This window comes from Macaca nemestrina, chromosome 2 (assembly GCF_043159975.1).
Source record: "Macaca nemestrina isolate mMacNem1 chromosome 2, mMacNem.hap1, whole genome shotgun sequence".
Classification (NCBI taxonomy): domain Eukaryota; kingdom Metazoa; phylum Chordata; class Mammalia; order Primates; family Cercopithecidae; genus Macaca; species Macaca nemestrina.
In genome coordinates this window covers 56,986,996-57,012,367 of record NC_092126.1, presented here as the reverse complement: position 1 = coordinate 57,012,367, position 25,372 = coordinate 56,986,996, and the positions used below count along the sequence as shown (strand labels likewise).

The following is a 25,372-nucleotide window of genomic DNA, read 5'->3' as shown; positions in this document are numbered from 1 at the left end:
GGACTTATAGGGACAAAAATAACAACATCCGTCTCCTATAAGACGATTACAATGAAAAGAAGAACATCTGTAAAAAGCACCCAGTCGTAGCGCTTAGCGAACAGTAGGTGCTCAACAAAAACATGAATAGTAGCTGCTGTTTTTAGGGAGTCTGTAAACCAAAGGAAATCAGGTCAGGGAGATACCATCAGATATTCCGATCCTTTCCCCACATATACTTACTGCGTCTCAGCTCCTAGCAGCATTTCCACTTTCTCATTCGCATGGTTACTAAGGACTGTCAGAGTAAAGAGGTGACTGGCAGAGCTCTGTCTTGAATAGAGCATTGTGGAACTGTTCTTCCCTGGAGAAGAATTAAGCTCTTCATTGTCACAAGATTCCACCAAGAGCTGATCTCTTAAGGAATAATCATTGACGTTATAACTTTCTTCACTATAAAGGAAAGGGAAAAGAACATGTCAATTATTCAGCCAGATAAGACTGTGACATTGTCAGTTTTCAAGGCACATTTTGGTGGAAACAGCAAGGAGTAGGCAGGAAGGAGAGGGAGAGAATGGCTTATTTTAAACTATGAATTGGAATTCAAATTCTATCTACTGATTATGAATCAATGTAACCCCCTCCAATTAAACCTAATTACTATTTTTATGTATGTAACATACTAAATTGCATCTCAAGTATAAAAGTAATACAAAAAAAAAAAAAAAAATGAAACCCTCTAGGTTTCATTTGACCTCATCCTGGAACTGTTATAATAAGTGGTCCTTGCATCCTTGCATGCATCTTGGTAATGCTCCAGCAGGTATACCTCCCCAGCTTCCACATCTCTATTTGTAGAATGAAGGAGGAGCCCCAAATCTACTCATGCTCTGGGAAACAAGACCTCACCCCCCAAACTCCCCATCTCCAAATGACCATGCATTGGAGAGAAGAGTCCCAGAGGTCTGCTTGTTTCTGGCAAGACACCCAACCCATCCTTCTGTCCCACACTCAGAGCCTCACCACCTGTTTCAGAAACCACTAGGACTAATCTCATTATGCCCTCTACTCCTGATTAGGCTCAGGACCCCCAATATCCTTCTTTCTCCTGCACTCCCATTCCCATCGCACTGTGAACATGCCCAGTCTGGCCCCAACTTTTTCCACTCCTCAGCTGGTTCCTGAACCCTTTCCACTGTACCCTCTGGGAATGCAATTCCTTCATTTAGGGAATCTAGTAAAGTCTTCTAAATACTCGGCCTCATCTCTGAACCCTCCCTTCACGTTCTTGCTTTAAAAGAAACATGTCTCTCCCTAGAGAACAAGGCATCTCCTGAGAGCTCTCTGCCTGCTTGCTTTTTATTCTTGCTTCTAGACAATGATCGCTTCCTCCTCCTGAAACATCATCAGCTTTGAAGCTCATGCCATCAGTCTCTAACTCATAACCACAGTCATTATAGACCCCTGGATCATCCCCGATCCTCTCCCTTGAGTTTCACTGCTGGCTCTCTGTCCTTCTCCAATTATACTTCACACACACACACACACACACACACACACACACACACACACACACACTCTCTCTCTCTCTCCTTCTCTCTCTCTCGGTCATTTACATCAAGTCCCCAACACTACTTCTTTCTTGAACTCTCCTGTAAAGGATCTTTCCACTACCCCGTACCCTCAATTCCCTGACTTTACTCTCCTTCAATGATCTTGTTTTCTGCCCTACTTCAGCCACAAATCCATGGTTACACCTTAGTCCTTGTCATTACCATCAACTACAATCTCTCTGTAATCGCAGTGTCAAACGTACCTCTCTCTAACCAGCACAGCCTTTCTTTCCAACTCTCCTCCTCTAATCCTCAACACCAACCATTATTTAACCCACCAGTTCTTACAACCCATTGACTCTACAACTTTTCCCCCTGTCCTTAATTCCCTCGTGTCCTCTTGTTCATGCATATTAAATTACCTAGCTTGGATTTCTTGGTACCTAGTTAATCACGTCTTGCATACATGTTCATCTCCTTGACTGTACTTGCCTGGCAAATCCTGAACTTGGTTACACACAGCTTTTCCTCTATTCTGCACCCGCACCCTTGCGGGTGAACATGAGAGTGCTCAATAAATAATTGTCACAAAAGTGGATGAATATGCAATAAATTCTAATATACGCTAGGAATATCGAATAATTGCCTTATTTAATAATAAATGCAAATGAATGATGTCCGGGGAGCTTAGAGAAAAGAAAAATCCTTGTGCAAAGTCAAGTACACTAGGAATTTCAGAACAGGTCACTTTGCTCAAGATTTCTTGGAATTTATTTTCCTCAGAATGGACATCTACCTGTCAACCACTCCCTTGTAATGCTCCTTGAAAAACTTCATTTTTTTTTCTAAAATTTAGTTTGATAGATTCTCCCCTCAAAAAACAGCAAATGCAGTTATCTATAAAAGCAAAATATTGCCTTCTGATCAAGCCTAATTGTTCCCAAGATAGTAATCTGTATTAATTAAAAGATTGTGTAGCACGATTATCTCCAACGCTCTCCTGAGACTGCCTACAGACCAGCACACCCACACCTGGATATGTCAAATATTTCTCACATCCAAAATAAGACTTATCAAAGTAGACATGATGTTTATAAAAAGAGAAAGGTGAATAACACGCTTTACAAACAAATATGGTTATTTTTTAAAAGACTATGTTTACTAGAAACAAAGCAGTCAATTTTTAGCAGCATAGAACAAGTTTATCATGTTGTATAGATACTATATCAGATATGCATTTAACAGCATAGGACTCAAGATAAAAACCAAAAACCAGGATAAAACATAACAAAACCTCAACAACAACAGCATCAAAACAAAGAGAAAAAGAGGATGAACTGAGGCTTTCTTGTTACTATTTTCTCTCTGACCCTTTTGATTACTCTTTTGGTCCAATTTACAAGTTAAAAAACACAACCTGTTAGTCAAAGGCACCTGTTTCTGCTTAAAAAGTTCTGCTTCAGAAAGATAAATGGAAGCAACCTAATATTGTGAATGTGGGGTAAGGCCCTAAACAATGACATGTGCGTAGGTATCGTAGGTATTTCCCAAGAAATGAAAGCCAAAGAAATGGATATGCTATAAAGTCATCATTTGAGATGACTCAAATTCTAAAAAGTTGTCAACATAAAGTGGTTTCACCTATCAAGTTATCCCAATAGAATTCAAGACCAAGCATTCATAGAAAATGAATATAAGTTAATATGAATAAACCAGTTAAGTGTGTGTGTGTGTGTGTGTGTGTGAGTGAGAGAGAGAGAGAGAGAGATAGAGAGAGAGAATGACGGAGTCTCGCTCTGTTGCCCAGGCTGGAATGCAGTGGTGCACTCTCAGCTCACTGCAACCTCCGCCTCCCGGGTTTAAGTGATTCTCCTGCCTCAGCCTCCTGTGTAGCTGAGATTACAGGCATGCACCACCATGCCTGGCTATTTTTGTATTTTTAGTAGAGACAGGGTTTCACCATGTTGGCCATGCTGGTCTGGAACTCCTGATCTCAAGTAATCGGCCTCCCGAAGTACTGGGATTACAGGCCCGATTCACCACACCCAGCCAGCTTTTTTCTCTTTCAATTTTCAGAGTCATCAATGCTTTATTTTTTTGTCTTTGGGAGATAAAGACACAAGTAGATACTTTTTAAAAATGTTTATTAATTGTTCTCTCAAGCAATGACAACTACAATGCCACTGATTAAGACCCAGGATGGCTGCTGGGCTCAGACTATGCCTGTAGTCCTCTCAAATGTCCAGTTTGAATGATAAACTGTGGCTGCCCTAATCATAGCTATATGATTTCACCTCAATTATTTATTTCCACACATCTGCACAGGTGTGCCATTGAATATGCCTGAACAAGGAACTTGGCCCACTGGACTTCCGGGTCCAAAATAAAATGCAGGAAACATATTGGCCTTTTTGTTTGTTTGTTTTTAAAGTGATTTACTATCATCCAATATCCAACATCATTATTTCGTCTAGGCTAGTAAACTTCTGCATTATGTAATAAATAATGTAGGTGTTTATACCTTCTTTACTGCTCTCCTAGGGAATCTAATATAAAAAGAAATGATTCCATTTAATAGTAGTGAAGTAAACAGATTATTTATCCTTGTTGGCTACCTAATTCAAACCCAGTGAGACAAAAACTGAAAGAAAAAAAGGACTGAAAAAAAAAGAACAAAAACTGAAAAGCAGCTCACTCTTGCTTGTTAGCTCTTGAGTGTTCTCACACACGCACATACGCATTCACACACTTGATCTCATGAAGGTTTGAATGAATACTGAAACACTGAATGAAATTCATTCTCTTACTGTCAGCCAGCACCTACTATCTCTCTTCTTAATAGAGAGTAACTATTAAAACATGTGCTTCAGTAGAAAGAGGAGTGGCAACTCTACAGCCAGGTGCAGCTGTTTAAAGCCCATTTCCCATGCCTGCTTACTTATCCCATGTCCAATAAGTATGGAGCAGGCTAAACAGGGTTGGGAAAGAAACCCCCTTCCTGAGGGAAGCTGACGCTAATCAGACTTCCCCATGTTTGTCTCTATCACTTCACAAACATATGGTTTACATAGTCTCTGAAACAATTTGGAACATATAATGAGGAAGTTAAAGTGCTCAGAAAAGGGCAAATGGAAAAACCATCTTTCCTTGCATGGAGAAGTTTATATGGAGACTTCCTTTGATTGTCTTATATGTGCTCCAAGTTTACCAGCTGCTCATCAAGGCGTCTGCTTTGTGCAAGCAGCAGCTCCTATCAGGTGCTTCAACTGAATCAAATCTATAGAAGTCTGTTGCTTGGAGTGTAAACAGTGATGGGTTTCTCTGTTGAAATCCACTTAAGGTCCTAGTAACCTTTGTTGAGATTTCTTTCTTTTCTTGTTTTTAACAACATAAAGAACTACTAGCAGATAACAGGATATGATGGTAAACACATATTCTAATTATTTTTTTCTCTGGAGGGCATTCTTTGTTAAGCAAGTCAGACAGTGTTTGGTTCTACTATACGCAACGCAACATCAAAGGCAGAAAAATGATACACCTTATTGTAAACACTGGCTTTCTTAAGGAGATTATTATGAAGCCCTTTAAGTTTCTGTCCCATAATTTCTATAAAGGTTAGAATTTTCAGACTGAGCATATATTTATTACTTTGAAATCAGGAAAACATTTAAAACTTTGCGTACAACTTGCATACATTTTTAAAATACCAAAGCTACATATATGTATATGCAGTAGTTAGCACAGGAATAAGAGACGCCAACTTCAGCCGAGTAGGTGCCCTGGGGAAGAGGAGGAAGAAAGGCTGAGGGTGGAAGGACTTTGGGTAATCTCAAGTGTTTTATATAGTTTTTTTGTTTAAAAGGAGGGATCTGACACTAATATGGCAAAAAGTATCTGTTAAATATGGATGATAGGCATATTCATGTTTGATAATTTTCTGCAAGGTTGAACCATTTTACAAGTAAAAGTAAAAATCAAGAATTTAATCAAAAATACATAGAGTGATGGCTATCATCACTCTAGGTGTCTGTGGCTGCTTAAGGATGCAACTGAAGTGACTACCTGATAATGGAATGTCTTTTCTGCCCTCTAACAACTAACTCTTTGCAGACGACACCATTGACTGAAAATATACTACCAAGTGACAGTGAATTCAGTAAAGCAATTAGGTGTTTAAAAAAATGGCTTTTCTATATATGAGTAACACCCAGTTAGAATATAAAATGAAGATGTCATTTTATTTATGATTGCCACAAAACACATAATATATTTAGGATTAAACTTAACAGGTTTCTTCTATATGTGGATAACCTTAAACAATTTTAGAAGAAGGCTCAAAGTAATAAATAGAAAAGCTTGATATTATCAAGATATCAATTCTTCCTCAGTTAATATATAATTTAAACACAACCCAGTGAAAACACAAGCAAGAGTTTTTTGAGAGATGGCGGGGAGTGGAAATAGTTGAGCTGACTGTAAAACACAGAAAAAATAAACATGCAGAAATATCCAGAAAGACTGAAAAAAAAAAAAGAATAAACTAGCCTTATGATGTATCAAAACATACTGTAAAGCTGCAGAAATTCAAAGACTGGGACAAGGGCATGAGTTGACTGATGGATTGTGAAGCAGAATAGTGGGTTCACGAGTTGACACAGACATGTCTGGGGATACAGAGGTGACATTTCAAATCTCTAAAAAATTAATGAGTTAATCAATAAATAATACTGGGACATTTGGGGAAACATCAAATATTTTTTAAAATGTGGATCCCAATCTCACTCCTTAAACCAGGATACTTCCTTGGACCCAAGCTCTGGGTACATAAGAGTTGTGAAGAAAAAGCAAGTGACAAGACAGGTCTTTCTGCAGGATACAGACCTATAAGGGCTTGCCTTGTGGTCAGAGAGGTGCTGTTAAACATGTACATACCTTAGGGCGAGTTCTTATCTTAACCCTTATTAGCAAGCATTTTAGGTACTTAATACGGATGAACAGGAATGGAAAATAGGCTAGTTTACCAAGATGCACCCAGGAGAGTGAAAGGAAGGATGGTGATGGGGAGGCAAGGGAAAGGGTTAGACTGCACAAGCCAGCTTTCCCACAATCCACATCTCTCAGCCCCAGCTGTGGGTATAACTCTCACATACCCGCTTACATTGTTTTAGAACTCTCTTTTATAGCCCAAATCCAACAGAAGGAAACCCAAGCAGCATTTCCAGTTCTTCCTTTTGTAAAAAGGTTTAATTAAAAGAAAAGATGCTATTGAGACTTATCACAGCATTGATAGTCATATGATTTTTGGCATGTATTCTCAAGATAGAGACATTTATTTTTTACTTATTCAGTAGTTCCCTTTCCATAGGCTTTAAAACATTCACACAGCTTCTCTGTCCTGAAAAAAATATTTACTAGAATATGCTGGTGCCACGACAATATGTTTCCTGAGTTAGCAGCTGCCTGCGGTTTTTCAGACCTTTGTGCTTACAGGCCAGTGAAATGGCTTTCGAAGGCCACCATAGCCCATCACCCCACAAAATTAAACACCTGGATTTTGCCATTATTTCTCTTTGCATGTATACAGAATCTAGTGACACTGAGCAACTGTGAATCCTGAAACTCCCTATCTTCTAATGCCTTTTGTGACATTTCTAAGTCATCCTTCTTTGGGGACACTCTCCAAGATCCTCTTCTAGACTGTCATGCATTAAATCCCTCTGAGGAATTTAATGGTTCTAACATTCCGTCCAGTAGCACTGATACACAGGAATTAATGGGGTTTATGAAATCAAAGGAAATTCTTTCTAACTTTCCTCCAATATATGTATGAGAAAAAGTGTTCTGTAGATTTCAACTTGTTTCCCTTCTCCTTCTAAAAAACATGATTCCTAAACCCTCACACTTAATCGTGTGCTTAAATGGAATAGAAACACTCTAGTCAAACTTTGCTGGGATGAAGGACATTGAATTTATGCTAAAATTTATTTTCAGTCAAGGAGTTAAACATTTTTTTCACTTGATTGAGGTTGATTTCCATTTCAAAGCTTGGTTTTAGAATTATACTACTAACATGTTGTTAGTGGAACAATATACAATTTTAAAGGAATGAAGTACGGCACAGCAGGTAAGAGTTAAGCCACGATTTGGAATGTCTGGTAAGAAACCCAATTTTAGGCCGGGCGCAGTGGCTTACACCCGTAATCCTAGCACTTCAGGAGGCCAAGGCAGGTGGATCACAAGGTTAGGAGATCCAGACCATCCTGGCTAACTCGGTAAAACCCCGTCTTTACTAACAGTAGAAAAAATAAAAATTAGCCAGGCGTGGTGGCAAGCACCTGTAGTCCCAACTAGTCGGGAGGCTGAGGCAGGAGAATTGCTTGAACCCAGGAGGTGAAGGTTGCAGTGAGCCGAGATTGTGCCACTGCACTCCAGCCTGGGCGACTCCGTCTCAAAAAATACAAAAACAAAAACAAAAAGAAACCAAATTACTCACTGGCTTTGTGAACCCAAGCAAGTTACTGATCCTCTCTGTGCTTCAGTTTTCTCATCTGTAAAGTGGGAGTAACAGTACCAACTTCACTGGATTGCTGAGAGGATTAAATGAGGTAACACATGTATTACCTCATTGTGTGTAAGGCTCTTACAATCATGCCTAACTTACAGTAAATGTCAGCTATTATTTTTTTTACTCTCCTAACAGAACGCCATCCATTAAACTGCCTGACGTTTTGTTAAAAGCCTGATAATTATATGTTTTGCAAATGTGCAAGTGGACCAAGCATAATTAGAGCTAAATGCCCATGTCAAGAAATCCACAATTTGGCAAGTGCTCAGACCAGCAAAACAAGGCACAATATTTATCCAGAAACTGATTTCAAATAGCCTTACTTGCTCAGTTCCTCAAGATAATTCTGAAGTCTAACAAACATGCCACATACATCCTATTTCATTGTTAATAACATAGCCAATAGTAGAGATGAGGATCCCTGTTCATTAGTATGATAAGCATCTGCTATGATTCACTGCCACAAAAAAGATGGCCAGTGACCCAGAAAAGGGCCAGGAAGCCCCATCCCTATCACCAAGGACTACCAGATGCCACAGCCCAGCACTTTTGCGGCTGCCCATGGGATGCTCTGAACCCATAGTCCTTGAAAAAGAGGAGATGCACAGTTCTGAGAGGCTGTCAGTACCTTTCTGAAGCTCTCTCCCTGGGATAAGCTGAAATAAGCAAGCCCTGAAGGGCAGGCAGGCAGCTTCTTAAGTGGGTAACAAGGTTATCCAAATTATACAGCCACCCCACACTCCAAGTCAGGAGTATCATACCACTGACTTACATCAATAAAAAGGAAAAATATACTATTTATTGCACATTTTTCAGCAGCAATGTTATAGTGTCTCCTAATCACTGAGGAACAGTGCAAAAAATAAAAACAAAACTGCTACTACAACGTGTACACATGATTTACACCAATTTATAAAAGAATAAAAATAGACCAATAGTTTTTCCTCACTCACTTGCCGCCTGACATGGGTTTCCTCAGGAGGCAAAGGCACAGAGTTAAAGTCATTTATCCCTAAACTGCTCGTGCTCTGGAGGCCATACATTCAGGTCTGGTCCTAGAGCGAGCCATAACTTCAGCTATGTAGCAATTACATAAAGGTTGAAAATCATTTTTTAAAACAATAAAATATTCTAGAAGTAGAAGAGCAATAATTTGATTTATGGCAAAATCTTTAGAGAGAGAAACATAATACCAAAAATAATCTTAATGATAGTATGTAGCAGTTACTTAGCAGGACTATTCATATCCACTCTAGTAAGAGCTTTATGTGCATTATCTCATTAATTCTCACAGAAACTCCATGATGAAGATGTTATTATCCCCATATTACAGATGGAACACTGAGGCTCTGACAGATGAGAAGTAATTTACCCAGGATTTGAGCTCAGTTCTTTCTGACCCCAGACATCGATATTGTGCTTCTCAGTAGTGGCAGATTTCAACACTTAACAGCAATGCCAACTCTCCTTATAGACGCAGAGGAAACAACACCTCGTAACATCAGAGGAATCAAGGGTGCATAGGACAGTGGAAGAAAAAAGAAAAGCAAAAAGGAAACAGGGCCCTCATTTCTTTTCCACCCCATCTTGCTATCTTGAATTTAGAACTCAATTCCAAAATGGTCAGAAATAACCAAGCTTCATGTGTTCCAGGAACAAAGGAGCTTTCAATCATTCTTACTGCCCTTCCTTTAGCCAAGATACTCTTAACTTCCCCAGAAGAAGACAGGTATCAGGTGGTTTCCAGCTTTCTATAATAGGAAAGAGCATTCTCATGGAAAAAGCAAAAAAAAAAAAAAAGGAACCAAACCAGGCCATGAACCTTTCAAGGGAGCCTGCACAGTTTTAAGCCACTGGGTGTTCAAACTATTTGGGAAAATCCAAGTTTGAACTTAAGTCCTTGCCCTTATGATAATGACCTAGTAGTTTGCTATTACAGAAAATTTTATAAAACCTGAAAAAAAATTAAAAATTTTGAAAACCTTTTTATAAAACTTAGAAAGTTGTAACATGGGGCTCACACTATGTCAATATACACAGTATTTATGGAACCAGAAATCAGGAAGTAGAAATCTCCTGTCTTAAATGTCTGCAGGAAGGAAATGTTATCAAAGGGAAACTCTTCCCCAGATTCTGATGCTAGATTAGCTAATAATGGTAGAGGAAAACTCACAAATATGATTTGGTACTGGTTCTAGTTTTCTCCTACAACCAATAGAACTATAAAAATACTCAAAAGCTTACTTTGGAAAAGATGTTTCTCCAAAAAACAAAAAAAGATGTAAGTTTCTATGCTTTTTTTTCCCCCAATAACTTTATAGGATGAGGGAAAAAGTGAAATATTCTAGAAAAATAAAATGAAGAAGTAATGAACATAAAGAAATTGAGCCTATGGAAACAAAGACTCAGATTAGAATCCTGGCTCTGCTGAAAGACCTTGAAAAGATATTTCATCTCTCTTTTCCTCAGCATCTTCATCTGTGAAATGGAAATAATCCTGGCCTCCAGAACTGTGAGACAATAAATTCTGACTGTTTTAAGCCACTCGCTTTGCTTGTGGCACTTTGATGCAGCAGCTGTAGGAAACTAACACAGCAAGGAAACTAATAAAGGAAGGAAAATTTTGCTTTTAGCTTCAGGTGAAATTGGTAGCGAAGACCTAAGCCATATAGAAGGGACTATATCTTACAAAATAAACCTTTTAGGAGTTTGAACCTAGTTAGGTCTTGGATTCAGTTTTGTATTTCAAAACTAGGGACAACAGTACTTAGACCATAAGGTTATACATGAAGGTATAGTCTGTAATTAGTCTTTATTATAATAAGTTATTATTAGGCACATATTGGATATTATAATGTTATTTGTTAATCTATAAGTGTAACTTGACAATAAATTACTTTTATAATACAATATTACTATTCTTGCTGTGCCAGTCTGATAGATTTACACAGCTTCACTACTCCAAAGGCAAAGCTAGTTTAGTTTACTACGATGCTAGTATAGTGGTTGTCAACTAGCAGGGATTTGCCCCATGGGGACATTAGGCAAAAACGTCCAGAGACATTTTTGATTGTCGCAACTAGGGTGCAAGGGGGCTGCTACTAGCAAACAGTGGATAGAGACGAGGAATGCTGCTAAAACATCCTACATTGCACAGGACAGCCCTCTACAACAAAGAAACATCAGGCCCCAAAATGTCAATCGTGCCGAGGTTGAGAAGTCTGCTTTTGCTGTACCCAGATAACTTCCAGTCAAAGCTTCAAATACCAAAGTGTTCATGTTCTCATCCCTCATCCAGAGTAGTCGATCATGTATCCTTTTGAAATTTGGTAGAACCAGGCTATTAGTAGAGTGACTCACTAGCAGCCAGTGCTAATGAAAACTTTAAACTTACTTTTAAAGACCAAGGCATGTGTCCACAGCCCCAGCTACTCAGGAGGCTGAGGTGGAAGGACTGCTTGAGTCCAGGAGTGTGAGGCTGCAGTGCACTATGATCTTGCCTGTGAATAGCCACTGAACTGTAGCCTGGACAACATACCAACATCCTGTCTCTAAAAAAAATAATAAAAATAAAAATAAACTATCTTTTCTAAAAAAGTGAAAATTCCTGTTAACGAAGACAACGTCATGGCCACTCATCAAGCCAGCTTTACAAACACTAGCAGTGATACATGCACTGTGAAGCTGAGGGGGCCACACACCTCAGCAATCTATGGAATGCGCTCAGCATAAAACTTCTGCCAGTCTGGATCGGAGGAGGACGAGTAACTGTCCTCCCGAGCAGCATTTCCCAGTAGCTGAAAAACCTCTCTGAAGAGGAAAACCACTGGAACCCCAGCGGCTAAGTTCCTTGACTGAAACCTGGAATTAGAATTAGGCAGTGGGTGGATAGATCAGTCCTCAAGCACTGGCACAGGTGATTTTCCTTATCTGTAACTTGTGGCCGAGCCTAAATTGTTGCCTGGTTCAGGGTTGTTGTATCTCCTTTACTGTTGCCTCTGGCATGCAGAGCATTTGCAGTCACCTCCTTGACGCTATAATGTAAATACGGTCAGGCATACTGTACATTTTTAACCAAGTCTGTTAATCAAGCTTCTGTGGTCTGCATGTCACCTCACCATATATTCAGGTCATAAACAATTAGGTCTCCAATATTATTACCTAAGAACACCCTAGAAATACAATGAACTAATTGGTAAGGCAAGAAAATTCTAGTTTTGGTAAAGGTCAAGTTAGGTACTCAGGTTGTCCTCTCCACTGGAGCTGTATATCTTGCTCTTAAAAAAAAAAAAAAAAAAAAAAAAGAAAAGAAAAAGGCCAGGTGAGGTGGCTCACGTCTCTAATCCCAGCACTTTGGGAGGCCAAAGCGGGCGGATCACCTGAGGTCAGGAGTTCTAGACCAGCCTGACCAACATGAAGAAACCCCGTCTCTACTAAAAATACAAAATTAGCCAGGCGTAGTCACATGCCTGTAAACCCAGCTACTCAGGAGGCTGAGACAGGAGAATCACTTGAACCTGGGAGACGGAGGTTACAGTGAGCCAGAGATCACGCCACTGCACCCCATCCTGGGCAACAACAGCGAAACTCTGTCTCCAAAAAAAAAAAAAAAATTTTCAAAGACTCCCAGTGGCATTGCTCTATGTTTTGCTAATAATGCAAGTTCAAATTTACCTGAGAAAATAAATGTGGAATAGCTAGGAGAGCAATGTTAAATACAATGGCAAAACCATCTGTGAAGGGCAAAGTATACTGCTAAGTAGAAGAGCATCTACCATAATTCTGACTTTCAATAGTCTATATTTACCGAGTAGTTCTGTGCAAATTCAAGAACAAAAGTTGCACTGTACTGGTTTAAATACCTTTAATATTTTCATTAAGTCGCCAAAGTCATCATAATCGAAATTACATTTATATTTAAACTTGGCTTGGTACTGTCAGTGTACATTTTATCATTTAAATCAAAAGTTTAGTTAAAGCTCTAGGTCCACTGAGACAGAACAAATATTTCAACAGCTGGAAGATGTTAAAAGTCAAGAGTTCTGGCATTTGAAGAGACATATATAATTACTCTCCTCTACAAACAAAACATCCTGGAGAAAGCCAAGGAAAAATGCTATCTCATAGGAAACCAACAAAACACAGAAACATAAAAATTGTAATTCTTCTCCCATCTTTATAAAATTTACAGCTGGGCGCGGTGGCTCATGCCTGTAATCAAAACACTTTGGGAGGCTGAGGCAGGCAGATCACGAGGTCAGGACATCGAGACCATCCTGGCTGACATGGTGAAACCCCATCTGCACTAAAAATACAAAAAAATTAGCTGGCCGTGGTGGCGGGCGCCTGTAGTCCCAGCTACTCCAGGAGGCTGAGGCAGGAGAATGGCTTGAACTTGGGAGGCGGAGCTTGCAGTGAGCGGAGATCATGCCACTGCACTCCAGCCCAGGTGACAGAGCAAGACTCCGTCTCAAAAAAAAGAAAAAAACAATTACTTAGCTACTAGAAGTATTTAGACTACTCCAGGTAAGAGAAATAATTTCTCCTTGGAGATATGGAAACAGTATTTTCCTAAGTATGAAAAATAATTATCAGAATTTTAATGTATGTATCATTGTCATATTATGGTTTTTCAGGGAAGAACATACTAACATCTCATTTCAGCTGGACAGCCACTCAACTGAAATAATTCATAATATGGTCTGGAGCAAAAAGAAAAACTCAATCTGTTTTAATTTAGTTTGAATTTTCAAGCTACAAAGTCAGCAGCTCAGAACTAGCATTTAATTATTTCTGATACATCTGGACATTTATTTTGTATTTTCATAGGAATGTGTTTCTATAATTCTCTTCACCTTGCCTAAATTGCACTCCAGGACCACCCCTGCTCCCACCACGTGACATCAATTCAGCCCACCATCGTTTCCCTCATATGTGGAAATCACAGCCCACAGATTTATGTTTTCACTCTAAGTTCATATTCTAGAAAAGACGGAATATTTACGTAGGACTTTACATGTATTCAGTGCATTTAATAAAGTATGTTCCCTAGAGAAAGGCAGAGCTGACGGGGGGTGTGTGTGTAGAACAGGAACAGTTTGACAGAAGAAATACTGGAAAGAAAAGGTTTCTACAATATTCTTCATGGACATCTCACTAGAGCTGGACACAAACACACAACTAGAAGCCTGGAGTAAGAAGAACAAACACTCTGCCAATCAAATGATTTACTTTATTCCCTTCAGAAGGGAGTATGGCTAACACCTTCCCAGTCACAGGGGAATATTTTAGAATAAGAATCATGAAAAGCAGTGCATTTTAAATTAAGTTAAAAGGAGCACTAGAGTTGCTCCCCAGCCTGTTCTCAACTGGACCAACTTTTCTGTTTTACACAAAAATTTTATGGTAGAAGGAATCTGAAAAACGCTGAATGAGAATAAAAACAGTGCTACCTTCTCAGAGATATCATAAGAATTATGTGATGCAAATATGTAAAATGCTTAGAACAGTGGCTCAGTAGAGGTTGGCAAGAATTATGATGCAGATAATGATTCAAGTCTGAACTATATAAGCAATTCAAAGAAAATGAAGCACAGATGCAATTATGATTCAGTATGTAGAAACTATACTTTCAACATCTCTAGCTTTTAAAGAATGATCACCCTAATAGGCATCTGAATTACAGAACTTTAAAACTGGAGTGTCTAGTCAGCAACACCAGATAAAGACTTACCTCTTCTTCTTGGTGATAATGAGCACGTCATTAAAGAGAAAGAAGTAGACTTGCTGTTTGGATGTCCTTCTTGAGAAAAGCACAGTGTCTTCTACATAGGCTGTCAATTCACCTCTTTTTACCAACCACCGGGAAGAGGAGACTAAAGGAAAAGGCTACAAAAGGAGAAAAACTCAGTGACCAAAGCCAAATTGAAATCCTTTTAAGATTACCGAAAGGAAAATCTAAAACATGCATTCAAACAAATGATACTTATCATAGTATGCATCATTGTTTCATAGGCATATAAAACTGAACTATAAATATAGAAGTACAGAAAATCAAGAAAAAATGAAAAAGAACAATATATCTTCTACTATAAAAAACTACTAACTTCCCAATATGAAACTAAAACTCAATGAGAAAATGTTACTGGATCAATAAAAAACCATGACCCTTCTATTAACTCTCAACTGAAAAAGAAAGTAAGGAGTTACTTAAAATTGAAAAGCCTAGTAATAAAATCTATCAGAATCAACTGGTTATTTTAAATATCTCAAATCAGAATCTAAACATACAGAAAAACACAACTGTAGGTTAATGAGACAAATATAAAAGTCTACATTTACTTTATGAACTAAAAAGGTTTCTTTCAAGAGAAAAACCTACATGCTTTTTTGTCTACAAATTATCTATTTAGCCATATTCTTGAGAACACCTATTCTTAAGATCATGGTAGCTTTCTTCATGGAAGTCTGTCCCTGAAAGCATCATACTACTTTCTGGCTGTGAAAATGAGGTTCTTCCAAAATAATCCATCATAATCATTATATCATAGAAAAGGCTGTATCCAAACAATTAGCATACTGCTTTTTTATTTTCTTTATTGTCTTGTACAAGCCAACTGGAAAACTCTCAAAACTACAGAACAATCCTTACCCTTGAAAGCTTTTTTTTTTTTTTTTAAGTTACCAGAAATGTTTACTGCCAAAAATCTGATTTAAAAGACTACATCCATAAAATAAGCAAAAGTTCCTGGACACAAAATATAATGCAGAAATGTGGTGCAATCAAACATCACCCTTTTCAGGAAATAATAATTATAAATAGCTAAAGGAAATTGAGGATATTAGAGAGGAAATGAGAAGTCTAAGAAAGGATTTCAAATTTATTTTAAACTTTATAAAGAGCTTTTAAAAGAAGATTGCTTATCATTTATATACTATTTTCCTGAAGGTCCAAAAAATGAAGATAAAAGATCATGGCTAACCCCAAACTTTTCAAAACTGGCTGCTAAGGGAATTCATGAAGTTCCCAACCCCCAAAATCTCGAAAACAGACAATTACCCTACAGAGACAGCTGAGACCTTAAAGGTCAACAGATTGCTTAGATAACTCCGGCAGACTAGGCAGCACATACAAGAGGTCACCTTGTGTCAGGGTAGGTCCGGCTGAAGGGCCGTAATTACAGGAAACACAGGACTATCTTGCTATTGCGTGTAACCCTACAAGATGAACCAAGGACAGTATTATGGTTAAGTTTCAGTGTACATGCTGCCCTGTGACTGTTCTGATTTAGGGGGTGGAGAAACAGAGATTTTTCAATTGTTTTATTGTTTTTAAAACAGATTAGTTTTTATGGAGTCCTCATACTCCACTAGGGGCAAAACTGAATATCTATCTATAAACACCTAAAATTGACAATAGTTTTCAATACATCTATATTTCTTTTGAAACCAAATATCCAATATTATATATAGTTTATGTTTCAAATTTATTGTTAGAAGACTGAACTCATTCAGATAGGTTTAATTAAAGAAGAGACATTAAAATGATCGAAATAAAGGAAATCAGAACAGCCCAAAGTGAGCATGAGTGAATTCCCCTAGTACAGAAGTGCTGAGACTAGAATCAAGGTGTGAACCAGAAACTAGAAAAGAAATTCATGAACAAAGATATATCCTAAACAGTACTGATGCAATGCCTACAGAGCACAGACTTTTCATTCTTTTTTTCTATTACCTAGCATCCTAGAAAACGAGCCTTGGCATAAAATGTAATTAATTTTATGGGGCAGCAAGAAAAGAAAGAGCTGCTGAACAGCAAATTTTTTTTTTATGTTGAGATAAAATTTACATAACATGAAATTGACATATTGACCATTTCACCACTTCAGAGGGTATAGAATACAGTGGTTTCTAGTATGTTCACAGTGTTGTTCAATAATCACCATTATTCCAGAACATTTTCATTACCTCAAAAGGAAACCCCATATTCACTGAGCAGTCATCCCCCACTCTTCCTCCCCCAAGCATCTGGCAACCACTAATCTACTTTCTAACTCTATGGATTTGTCTATACTTGATGTGTCATATAAATGGAATTATACAACATGTGATCTTTGAATTTGGTTTCTCTCACCTAGCATAATATTTCCAAGGTTCATCCACATAGTAAATATCAGAACTTTATTCCTTTCTGTGCCTAAATATTTTACTATATACCTATATCACATTTTGTTTATCAATTCTTCCACTGATTTGAGCTATTTCCACTTTATTGGCTATTATGAATAATGCTGCCATGAAGATTCGTGTATATGCTTTTGAACATCTCTTTTCAGTTCTCTTGGGTATATACCTAGGAGTGGAACTGCTGGGTCATATAGTAGTAACTCTTATGTTTAGATTTTTGGGAAATCACCAAACTGTCCGCTATTACACAAAGATTTTTCTTGTATTTCCACTGGGGGGCCATCAGCAAGGCCCCCAAATGGCAACTAGCAAAGCCTTCTGTCAACTAACATCCCACCACTCCACTCAACCACACTGAATGTATGTCTCCTAATGCAGCCTGAGAACCCTCAACTTCTCCATGTGCTTATTCATAAGTCAAACCCATCGCAGGACAAAAAAAAAAAAAAAATTCTTCCCAACTCTGTAGAAGCAACTTTTAAAGAAAGCTATTCTCTAGTGGAGAAAAAACACTGGATTTGAGACACAAACTAATCTCTGGTTTTTGATCTTGGTTGAGCGACCAGCTTTTTCTCTACAATCATCATTTTCTTTCCTCCCATCTCAGAGGATAAGCTCTCCTGTCTTCAACACCCTGCTTTCAGCTCTAAGGCCTTATTCCCTTGATTTATTCCCCTCTCATTAGTATTCTCTCCCTCCTGGCTCCCTTTCTGCAAACTATCCTGAAGACTATCACTAAAATGGTCCCTTGACTTTGTGTATCCTCTAGTTATCATCACTACCCTATCCTCTTGATAGTCAAGCTTCTGGAATGAAAAGTCTAACCTACTTCAAATGCTTCACATCCCATTCACTCTTCAATGCATCCACATCTATTTAAATATTGTGATAAAACATCTCAATAATGTTTTCTGCTTGTTTACTACAAATCAGGTCTGTTTCAATCCTTTATATCTCTTAAAGAATTTAATTTTCAAAATCATTCCATGAGGAAAAGTACTGTCATCAGCTTTATTTTAGGGTTCAGAAAACCAAGACATGAAAAGGTAAGTGATGCCCAAGGTTATACAGCTAGTATACTACAGCAACTCAGGCAGGCCAGCTCTGGAGCCTGTGCTCTAACTTTATACTAGCTTTCAAAGTGCCAATCCAGCGATGCTTTCTACCTCCTCTCATATTACCGCAGTTTAGCACTTGACAGTCTTCCAGGAAATCACAAGCAAAATTAAAAATGAAAAACGTGTGAAATGAAAATGAAACACACACACACACACACACACGCCCTACAAAATTTACTTTCCTCCAAATTAGAAAAATATCCATATTATTATACAGTCATTGTTAAGAATGTGGACTCCAGAGTCAAAGATTTGAATCTAGACTTTATAACGTCTTCGTGTATAACCTTGAGCAAAGTATTTAATCTCTCTAGCTTCAGGTTCTTCATCTATAAAATGAAGTTAATAATAGGGTACTTTACAGGGTTCATGTGAGAATTAAATCAGATAAATATGAAAATGGCACTACTTAGTAAATTTGCAACCAATATTCTCATAGTAGTAGCACCTATAGCCATACCATAAAACAAATATGGCCAAAATAGAACTCATTACCTTCCCCTGAAACTTGTTCCTCCTCCTGAATTTCCTATCTGAGTGAGTGGGTGGCTCTCCACCCAGTCAACCCGACAAGACCCACTCCTTGACCACCGCCCCTCACAGGTAATGACCAATAACTAGTTTCGTCTGCATCTGTCCAAAGATTTCATCTGCAAAAGCAAATTGTATTTTTTTATATCTAAACCTTACTTTTTTCATTTAATAATGTATAAGAAAGATTTCCATATAGGTATCTAAAATTCTCCTTTATTCTTTTGAGTGGTATCACATTATTTGGGTATACTATAATTTATTTAATCAGTCCTCTTTGATAGATATTTAATGTTTTTCCTCATCTTTCACTATTACAAACAACGCTCAGTGTGTGTATAATTTTATACATTGATGAGTACATCTGTAGAATAAATTCTTAGAAGTAAAATTGCTGAGTTGTAGTCACTTGCATTTGTAGTTTTGATAGTTATTGCCAAATTGCACACCATTGGAGTGGAACAATCTTTCCCACCGGCAACATATAAAAATGTCTTTCTCTCTAATTCCATCAATAAAATGTGTTATCAAACTTTTGAATTATTTATAAATCCAAAAGATGAGGTTCATTATCTTTATTTGCTAGTCTTCAAATAGCAATTTTCTTCTGAGTGAAATAAAGCATCTTCAAAACTTTAATCATCATTTGGGTTTCCTTTTCTGGTAGCAGTTTTCTAATTTGCAACTTTCTAGTGGTATTTTTTTTTCTTTGTTTTACACAACAGGAATTTATGTCTCACAGTTTTGGAAGACAGCCTAAGATGAAAGTGTCAGCAAGGCCAGGCTCTCAGAAGGTGCTAGAGAATAATCTGTTCCAGGTCTCTCCCCCAGCTTCTGGTAGTTTGCCGGCAATCTTTGGTGCTCCTTGGCTTGTAGACTAGTGGGTCTTCTCTTATCACTTTGATTTTATACATTGGGGATATTTACCCTTTGTCTATATGTGAGTTGCAACTATTTTTGTCTCCAGTTTGCTATTTGCCTTTGCACTTTTTTCATGGTCTTTTTCCCCCTATAGAGAAAATTTTTAAAAAGTTATATAGATAAATTGGACTTTTTTCTTTTAATGACTTCTGGCTTTGGAGTAAGTTGGAAAAGCCTTTCCCCACTGCTGAAGTTGTCTTTACTAAACACACATCTGATTGTGTCACTTCCCTAATGAGAACTTTTTAGTGGCTCCCAAATGACCTCACTCAGCTCCTCCTCTTGGTGCACAGGGATGTCCATATGAGTGTTTGCCTGCTACCGCAGCTCTGCCCTGCTCCTCTTGCACCCCAAGTCTACCCACAGTTCCTGAATTGCTTACAATTCCTGGGCCACAGCAGTGGAAACTGTGCGTTTGTTTCTGCTCTGAGACCCTTCCTAACTCACCTTTCAAGATTCAGGTCAAACACACCTCTGGCATGAAGCCTTGCCAGACTGCTCCAAGCCCCACAGCCTGTCTCTTGCTCTTAGAGCTGTCCATCTCCTTTCCATTTCCAGTACTTTCCATAGTCTTCTAGCTACTGTGATAGCTGTAGACTTTGCTGACTCCTTTGATTTTCAGCAGTCTTCTACTAGACTATGAGGGGAGGGATGACCATGTTTTTGTTTATCTACTGCCTTCCACATGGAAGATGCTCAGTAAATCTATTGTATTCTTACAATACTTGCCATTGTACACTTGGATAAATCATTTAACCTCACTGAACCTCTATTTTATCATCATTAAAATAAATTAAATAGGAACGTCCACTGTTATTCATATAGTGTTATAAGGTCCTAAGATTTTACGAGTATTTCCAATTAGTACTAATTAGTAATTCTAAGTGTTCTAAATTAAGTGCTCCACTGTAAATCTATACTTTAGGCTTGCAAATATTTTAATCATTGAATGAAAAAGAAAACAACCAACCGAAATTCATGAACTCAATTGATGTTAATCACTTACTTTTAATGATCCTTGGGGTTAGTATTTTTCAGTTACAAATTAATTTTGGGTTCTGGACCGAGTTTTTTTTTTTTTTTTTTTTTTTTTTGAGTCTTGCTCTGTTGCCCAGGCTGGAGTGCAGTGGTGAGATATCGACACATTGCAACCTCTGCCTCCAGAGTTCAAGCGATTCTCCTGCCTCAGCTTCCCAAATAGCTGGGATTACAGGTGCCCGCCACTACATCCGGCTAATTTTTGTATTTTTAGTAGAGACAGGGTTTCATCATGTTGGTCAGGCTGGTCTCAAACTCCTGACCCCAGGTGATCCCTACCTCGGCCTCCCAAAGTACTGGGATTACAGGCATGAGCCACCTTGCCCGGCCTGGACAGAGTTTCTTAATGTAATCTTATACCAACTGAGTTTCAGTGAAGAAGGGAAAAGAAAAATGGTTAGGGATTTTTTTCATCTTTCAAAAGGAGGAAATTAAAAAACAAAAAACCAACTTGTCAGATATATTTTCTAAAATATTTAGAAACAAGTTAGAGAGAACGAGATATTGAGAACTAGGAGAAAGATGGGTTTTTTAATTGCTGTAAACTTCTGTACAAGAATATTAAAACTATTTAAAGTGTGCATGCATGCATGTGTGTGCGTGTGTGTCTGGTTTTTGGCAAATACCCATCTTCTTCCCTTTTACAGTTTGTGTTTCTGCATCTAAACCCTTACCGTCAGAATGTTACAGTAGAAGAGTTTACACTGACCTGCAAGTCAGGATGTCTGGACCTTAGTCCTGATTTTATCACCACTAGCCAAGTGACTCTGCAGACAATTATTCTCTGGGTTTCTTTTCCTTATTCTTAAAACAAAAGGGTGTAGCTGTACTATATCAGTGATCCTCAATTTTAGTATATATGCTGCCAAAGCAAGCATGCAATAATCCTCAAACTACATGACATGGCAGAGAATCTGCTCTTCACAGAATACCATGAAATGCTGATCACTATAATTTGACTGCACGAAATAGAAACACTTTTACTAGGGAAAAACATGACCAGTCATTTAAAATGGTTTAATGACATTTACAAGTTATAAAACTAAATAGAGTCACAATTGTGAGCACTCACTTCCCATTAAAAACTCAGCTGGTGAGCCAACAAAAGAATGGCCATGACCTAGATTTGCCATTAACTGTCATTTTCTTCCTCTTTGTTCATCTTGTCATCTGCTCCAGAGCAGTATCAGACAAGGAATAACAAGCAGCACATATTCAAAAAAATTATGGGAGAAAAACAATCTTGAAAAAAATTACCTATTAACGATCTGTTTTGCAAACAAGAAAAGGAGTGTCCTTATTTAATTTAGGAGAACACTGGTCCAGGGCATGGAATATTACTGTTTTTCAGAACATTTTGAGAATAATGAAGGAATCTCCTTTCAATTCTAAAATTCTATTATTTTAACTACACTATTCTATTATTTTGTTTATTCCCCTAAGCTTGGTGTCTTCCTGGAAAAAAACAAAAAAGTCTTCTTAGATAATGCCTGGCTTCAGGGCCTGGAGAAAGGTCACTCTGGTACAAGCAAAACCAAATTGCTTGAAGCATCTGCTACTCCTTCTTATCAATTTATGACCCTTCTTTGAAAAGCAAATTCCCATCTACTTTGTTGCCCTCAACTGTCTCTCTCTATTTAGAGAAAACTTAGGCAAGAACAGTAATGAACAAGGTACGAGAATACCTTAATTTTAAATTCCAGCTGGGAGTTAATTGTGTACATCATCTCAGTCCTTTCCATCTTCCGGGCGCCCTCATTGCACAGTCGAACCAACTGGGAACACAGAAGAGTAATGAGGGTTAAAGGTCAAGGAGAGAAACCTCACTTTCAAATCAGAACTCTAACAGGAAATAATTAACACTTGGGAAGCCCTAGAGACTTATTTCTGGCAGAGAACTCGCAGTTTTTCACAGTTAAGATATTCACATCCAGTTAGAAGTAGTGTGATTAGGATGTGAAGACAGAAGGGAAAAAAAGGTCGCCCTATCTCAGGGAAAGCTGCACTCCTTGCCCCTCTTCCAAATCAGAGCAGCTGAAGGGAGATGGCCATCCTCAAAGGCAAAATCTAAGCAGAGTGCTATGTAAAGCATGTGGCCAGTAAACGGAGTGCTGAAGAGGGAAGTCTTACAGGGGAGCCTGACAGTCAAGGATTCTTCAAAAATAGCCAAGCTAAGGCCATCAGTTACATTTCAGTTTCACTGGAAGCACTAAATTATCTATAAAGCAAAATTATCTACAAAGAACTTTCACAGTTGTTTAATGAGTACCTAATCTTCATTCACTGGTCTAAATCGAAAAGAATTTTGCATCTCAAATTTCTCATTAACTGGAAAACCTGAAAAAAAAAAATGCCCATGTAAGAGTCATTGGCCATAAAAACAAACGTGATTGTTAAAAGGAGTGGAAATTTTAATTGGATTTATTTTTAATATTTCTGCTTTGTTAGGTAATGCCCACTATAAAAATATAGTTACAAAAATATAAACATGCCCACTATAGAAATAAATAAATGATTATTATAATATAGAAGTAAATAAAATAGGCCATAAAAGGTCCTGACCGACTCCCACTGAACAGATGTAGTTGGAAACAGACTGGGCCACATACTTTCTCTTTTTTTCCTATGTTTATATGAACATATAAACACACACATATATGTATAGAAATTTTTCTTTCATTTTTGGAAATGATTATTCTATGCTGTGTGTCTTTTTTCACTTATCAATTATTACAAACTAAATGTTTGTGCCTCCCCCAAATTCATGTTGAAATCCTAACCTTCAATGTGATAATATTAGGAGGCAAAGCCTTTGAAGGTAATTAGGTCACGAGAGTGGAGTCCTCATGAATGGCATTAGTGCCCTTATAAGAAGAGACAGAATAGCTTTCTTCTTCTCTCCACTCTCTCCCCACCATGTGAGGATACAGGGAGAAAGTAGCCATCTGCAAACCAGGAAACCAGCCTTTGGCAAGCACTGGATCTGCCTATACCTTGATCTTGGACTGCCCAGCCTCCAGAACTGTGAGCAATAAATACTTGTTCCTTAAACCACCCAGTTTATGGTACTCTGTTACAGCAGCTTGAATTAAGACAAAAATATTTCCCCTGCTAAAATATCATTCATTGAAAAAAAAAAAGTTTATTTAGTACCTACTATGTTTCAGGTACTAGTATTATAATATTCACAATCCCTAACCTTACGGAAGGGCAGACAAAAGGCAAAAAAAAAAAAAAGAAAAAAAATCATAGACTGAGACCACAATGTAAAAACACAGAGGAGTAGGGGAGTGGCAAGTGGGGAGGGATCCAAGGGACCCTCTCCTGAGAGGTAATTTAAGCTGCAAGCTGAAGGACAAGTAGTTACTACTAAATGATAAGATGGTTCACGGAGAGGGGACACCATGAGCAAAGGATGAGATGAGAAAGTGTGTGACTGTTTGAGTGAGTCAAAGAAGATCCTGGCATGAAGGAAGGTGGCATGGGATGAAGCCAAAACAGGCCAAGGTCAGATCACGCAAGGTCTTAAACTGTCTGGATTGTATTCTAGGTGCAAAAAAAAGTCACTAGCAGGCTTTCAGTGGGGGAAATGATATGATCCAATTTATGTTATAATAATTATATGGACTTTCCACAATATATTTATTCTATTTCCTATTGATGGGCACTTAAACAATTTCTAATTGCTCACTTGGTTTTTAGTTTTGGAGGACAAACCTGTCTTCAATGACAGCATATCTTTAGCTATGGCCTGTGAGTTCACTGATGCAGGAATTGATAGCCATATCAGATCAAAGCTGAGAGCCAAAATATCTAGGTGTGAGACAGGGGCAACCTGAAAATGCAATACCCTGAAAGGAACAGGGCATATCAGAGTGAAACGCAAGCACCGTATCAGGCTCCTGCTGCTTGGCACATTTTTGTGACTTCTCTTGGGGAATGTGTTAATAGCTCCCAAATCTATGTTCCCAGACTTTGTCTACATCCTAGGCTCTGGATCCAACTATTTACATGACATCTCTTCTTGAAAGTCCCAGAGCCATTTCAAATTCAGCACGACCAAACCTAAGCATATCCTTCATCACACTCTTGCCCCTGGCTCCACATTGTCTATCTTCGTGACTCACCTCAGCATCATCCACTTTCCCCCAAAATTTGGCCACGACCACTCAGACCTCTCCCTCTGCTTTGCCCTCCACATATAATCCAAGTCTCCTTAATGATGCTGTCCTGCTGTCCACTTCTCTCTACCTGCCCTGGCCACTGAACTCAGGCTCAGACCACTTGCTGCCTGGATTACTGGTCTCTCAATTATTTTCCTCACTTCTGCCCTACCCTTATGCATCCTCCAAAAATAAGATGTCAGTTTTTCTAAGTTCAGATCTGATCATGAAACAACTCCACTAGAAATCCTTAAAAGGTTTCCTGAAGCTTTCAGAATAAAGTCTTAGCAAGACCCTTCATGATCCGGTGCCTACTTC

At 38.2% G+C, this 25,372-nt stretch overlaps 1 protein-coding gene across 1 annotated transcript in view; it reads right to left on the bottom strand.

Annotated features, from left to right (window-relative positions):
* LOC105499008 (Rho guanine nucleotide exchange factor 26) overlaps window positions 1-25,372 on the bottom strand; it is a 137,720-nt gene that overhangs the window by 17,153 nt on the left and 95,195 nt on the right. Inside the window, exons 10-12 of the mRNA XM_011771393.3 lie at window positions 22,577-22,666; window positions 14,831-14,985; window positions 223-432 (exon numbers count right to left, since the gene is read on the bottom strand). Coding sequence (XP_011769695.2) covers window positions 223-432; window positions 14,831-14,985; window positions 22,577-22,666 — 455 coding nt within the window. The remainder of the gene's footprint in view (window positions 1-222; window positions 433-14,830; window positions 14,986-22,576; window positions 22,667-25,372) is intronic.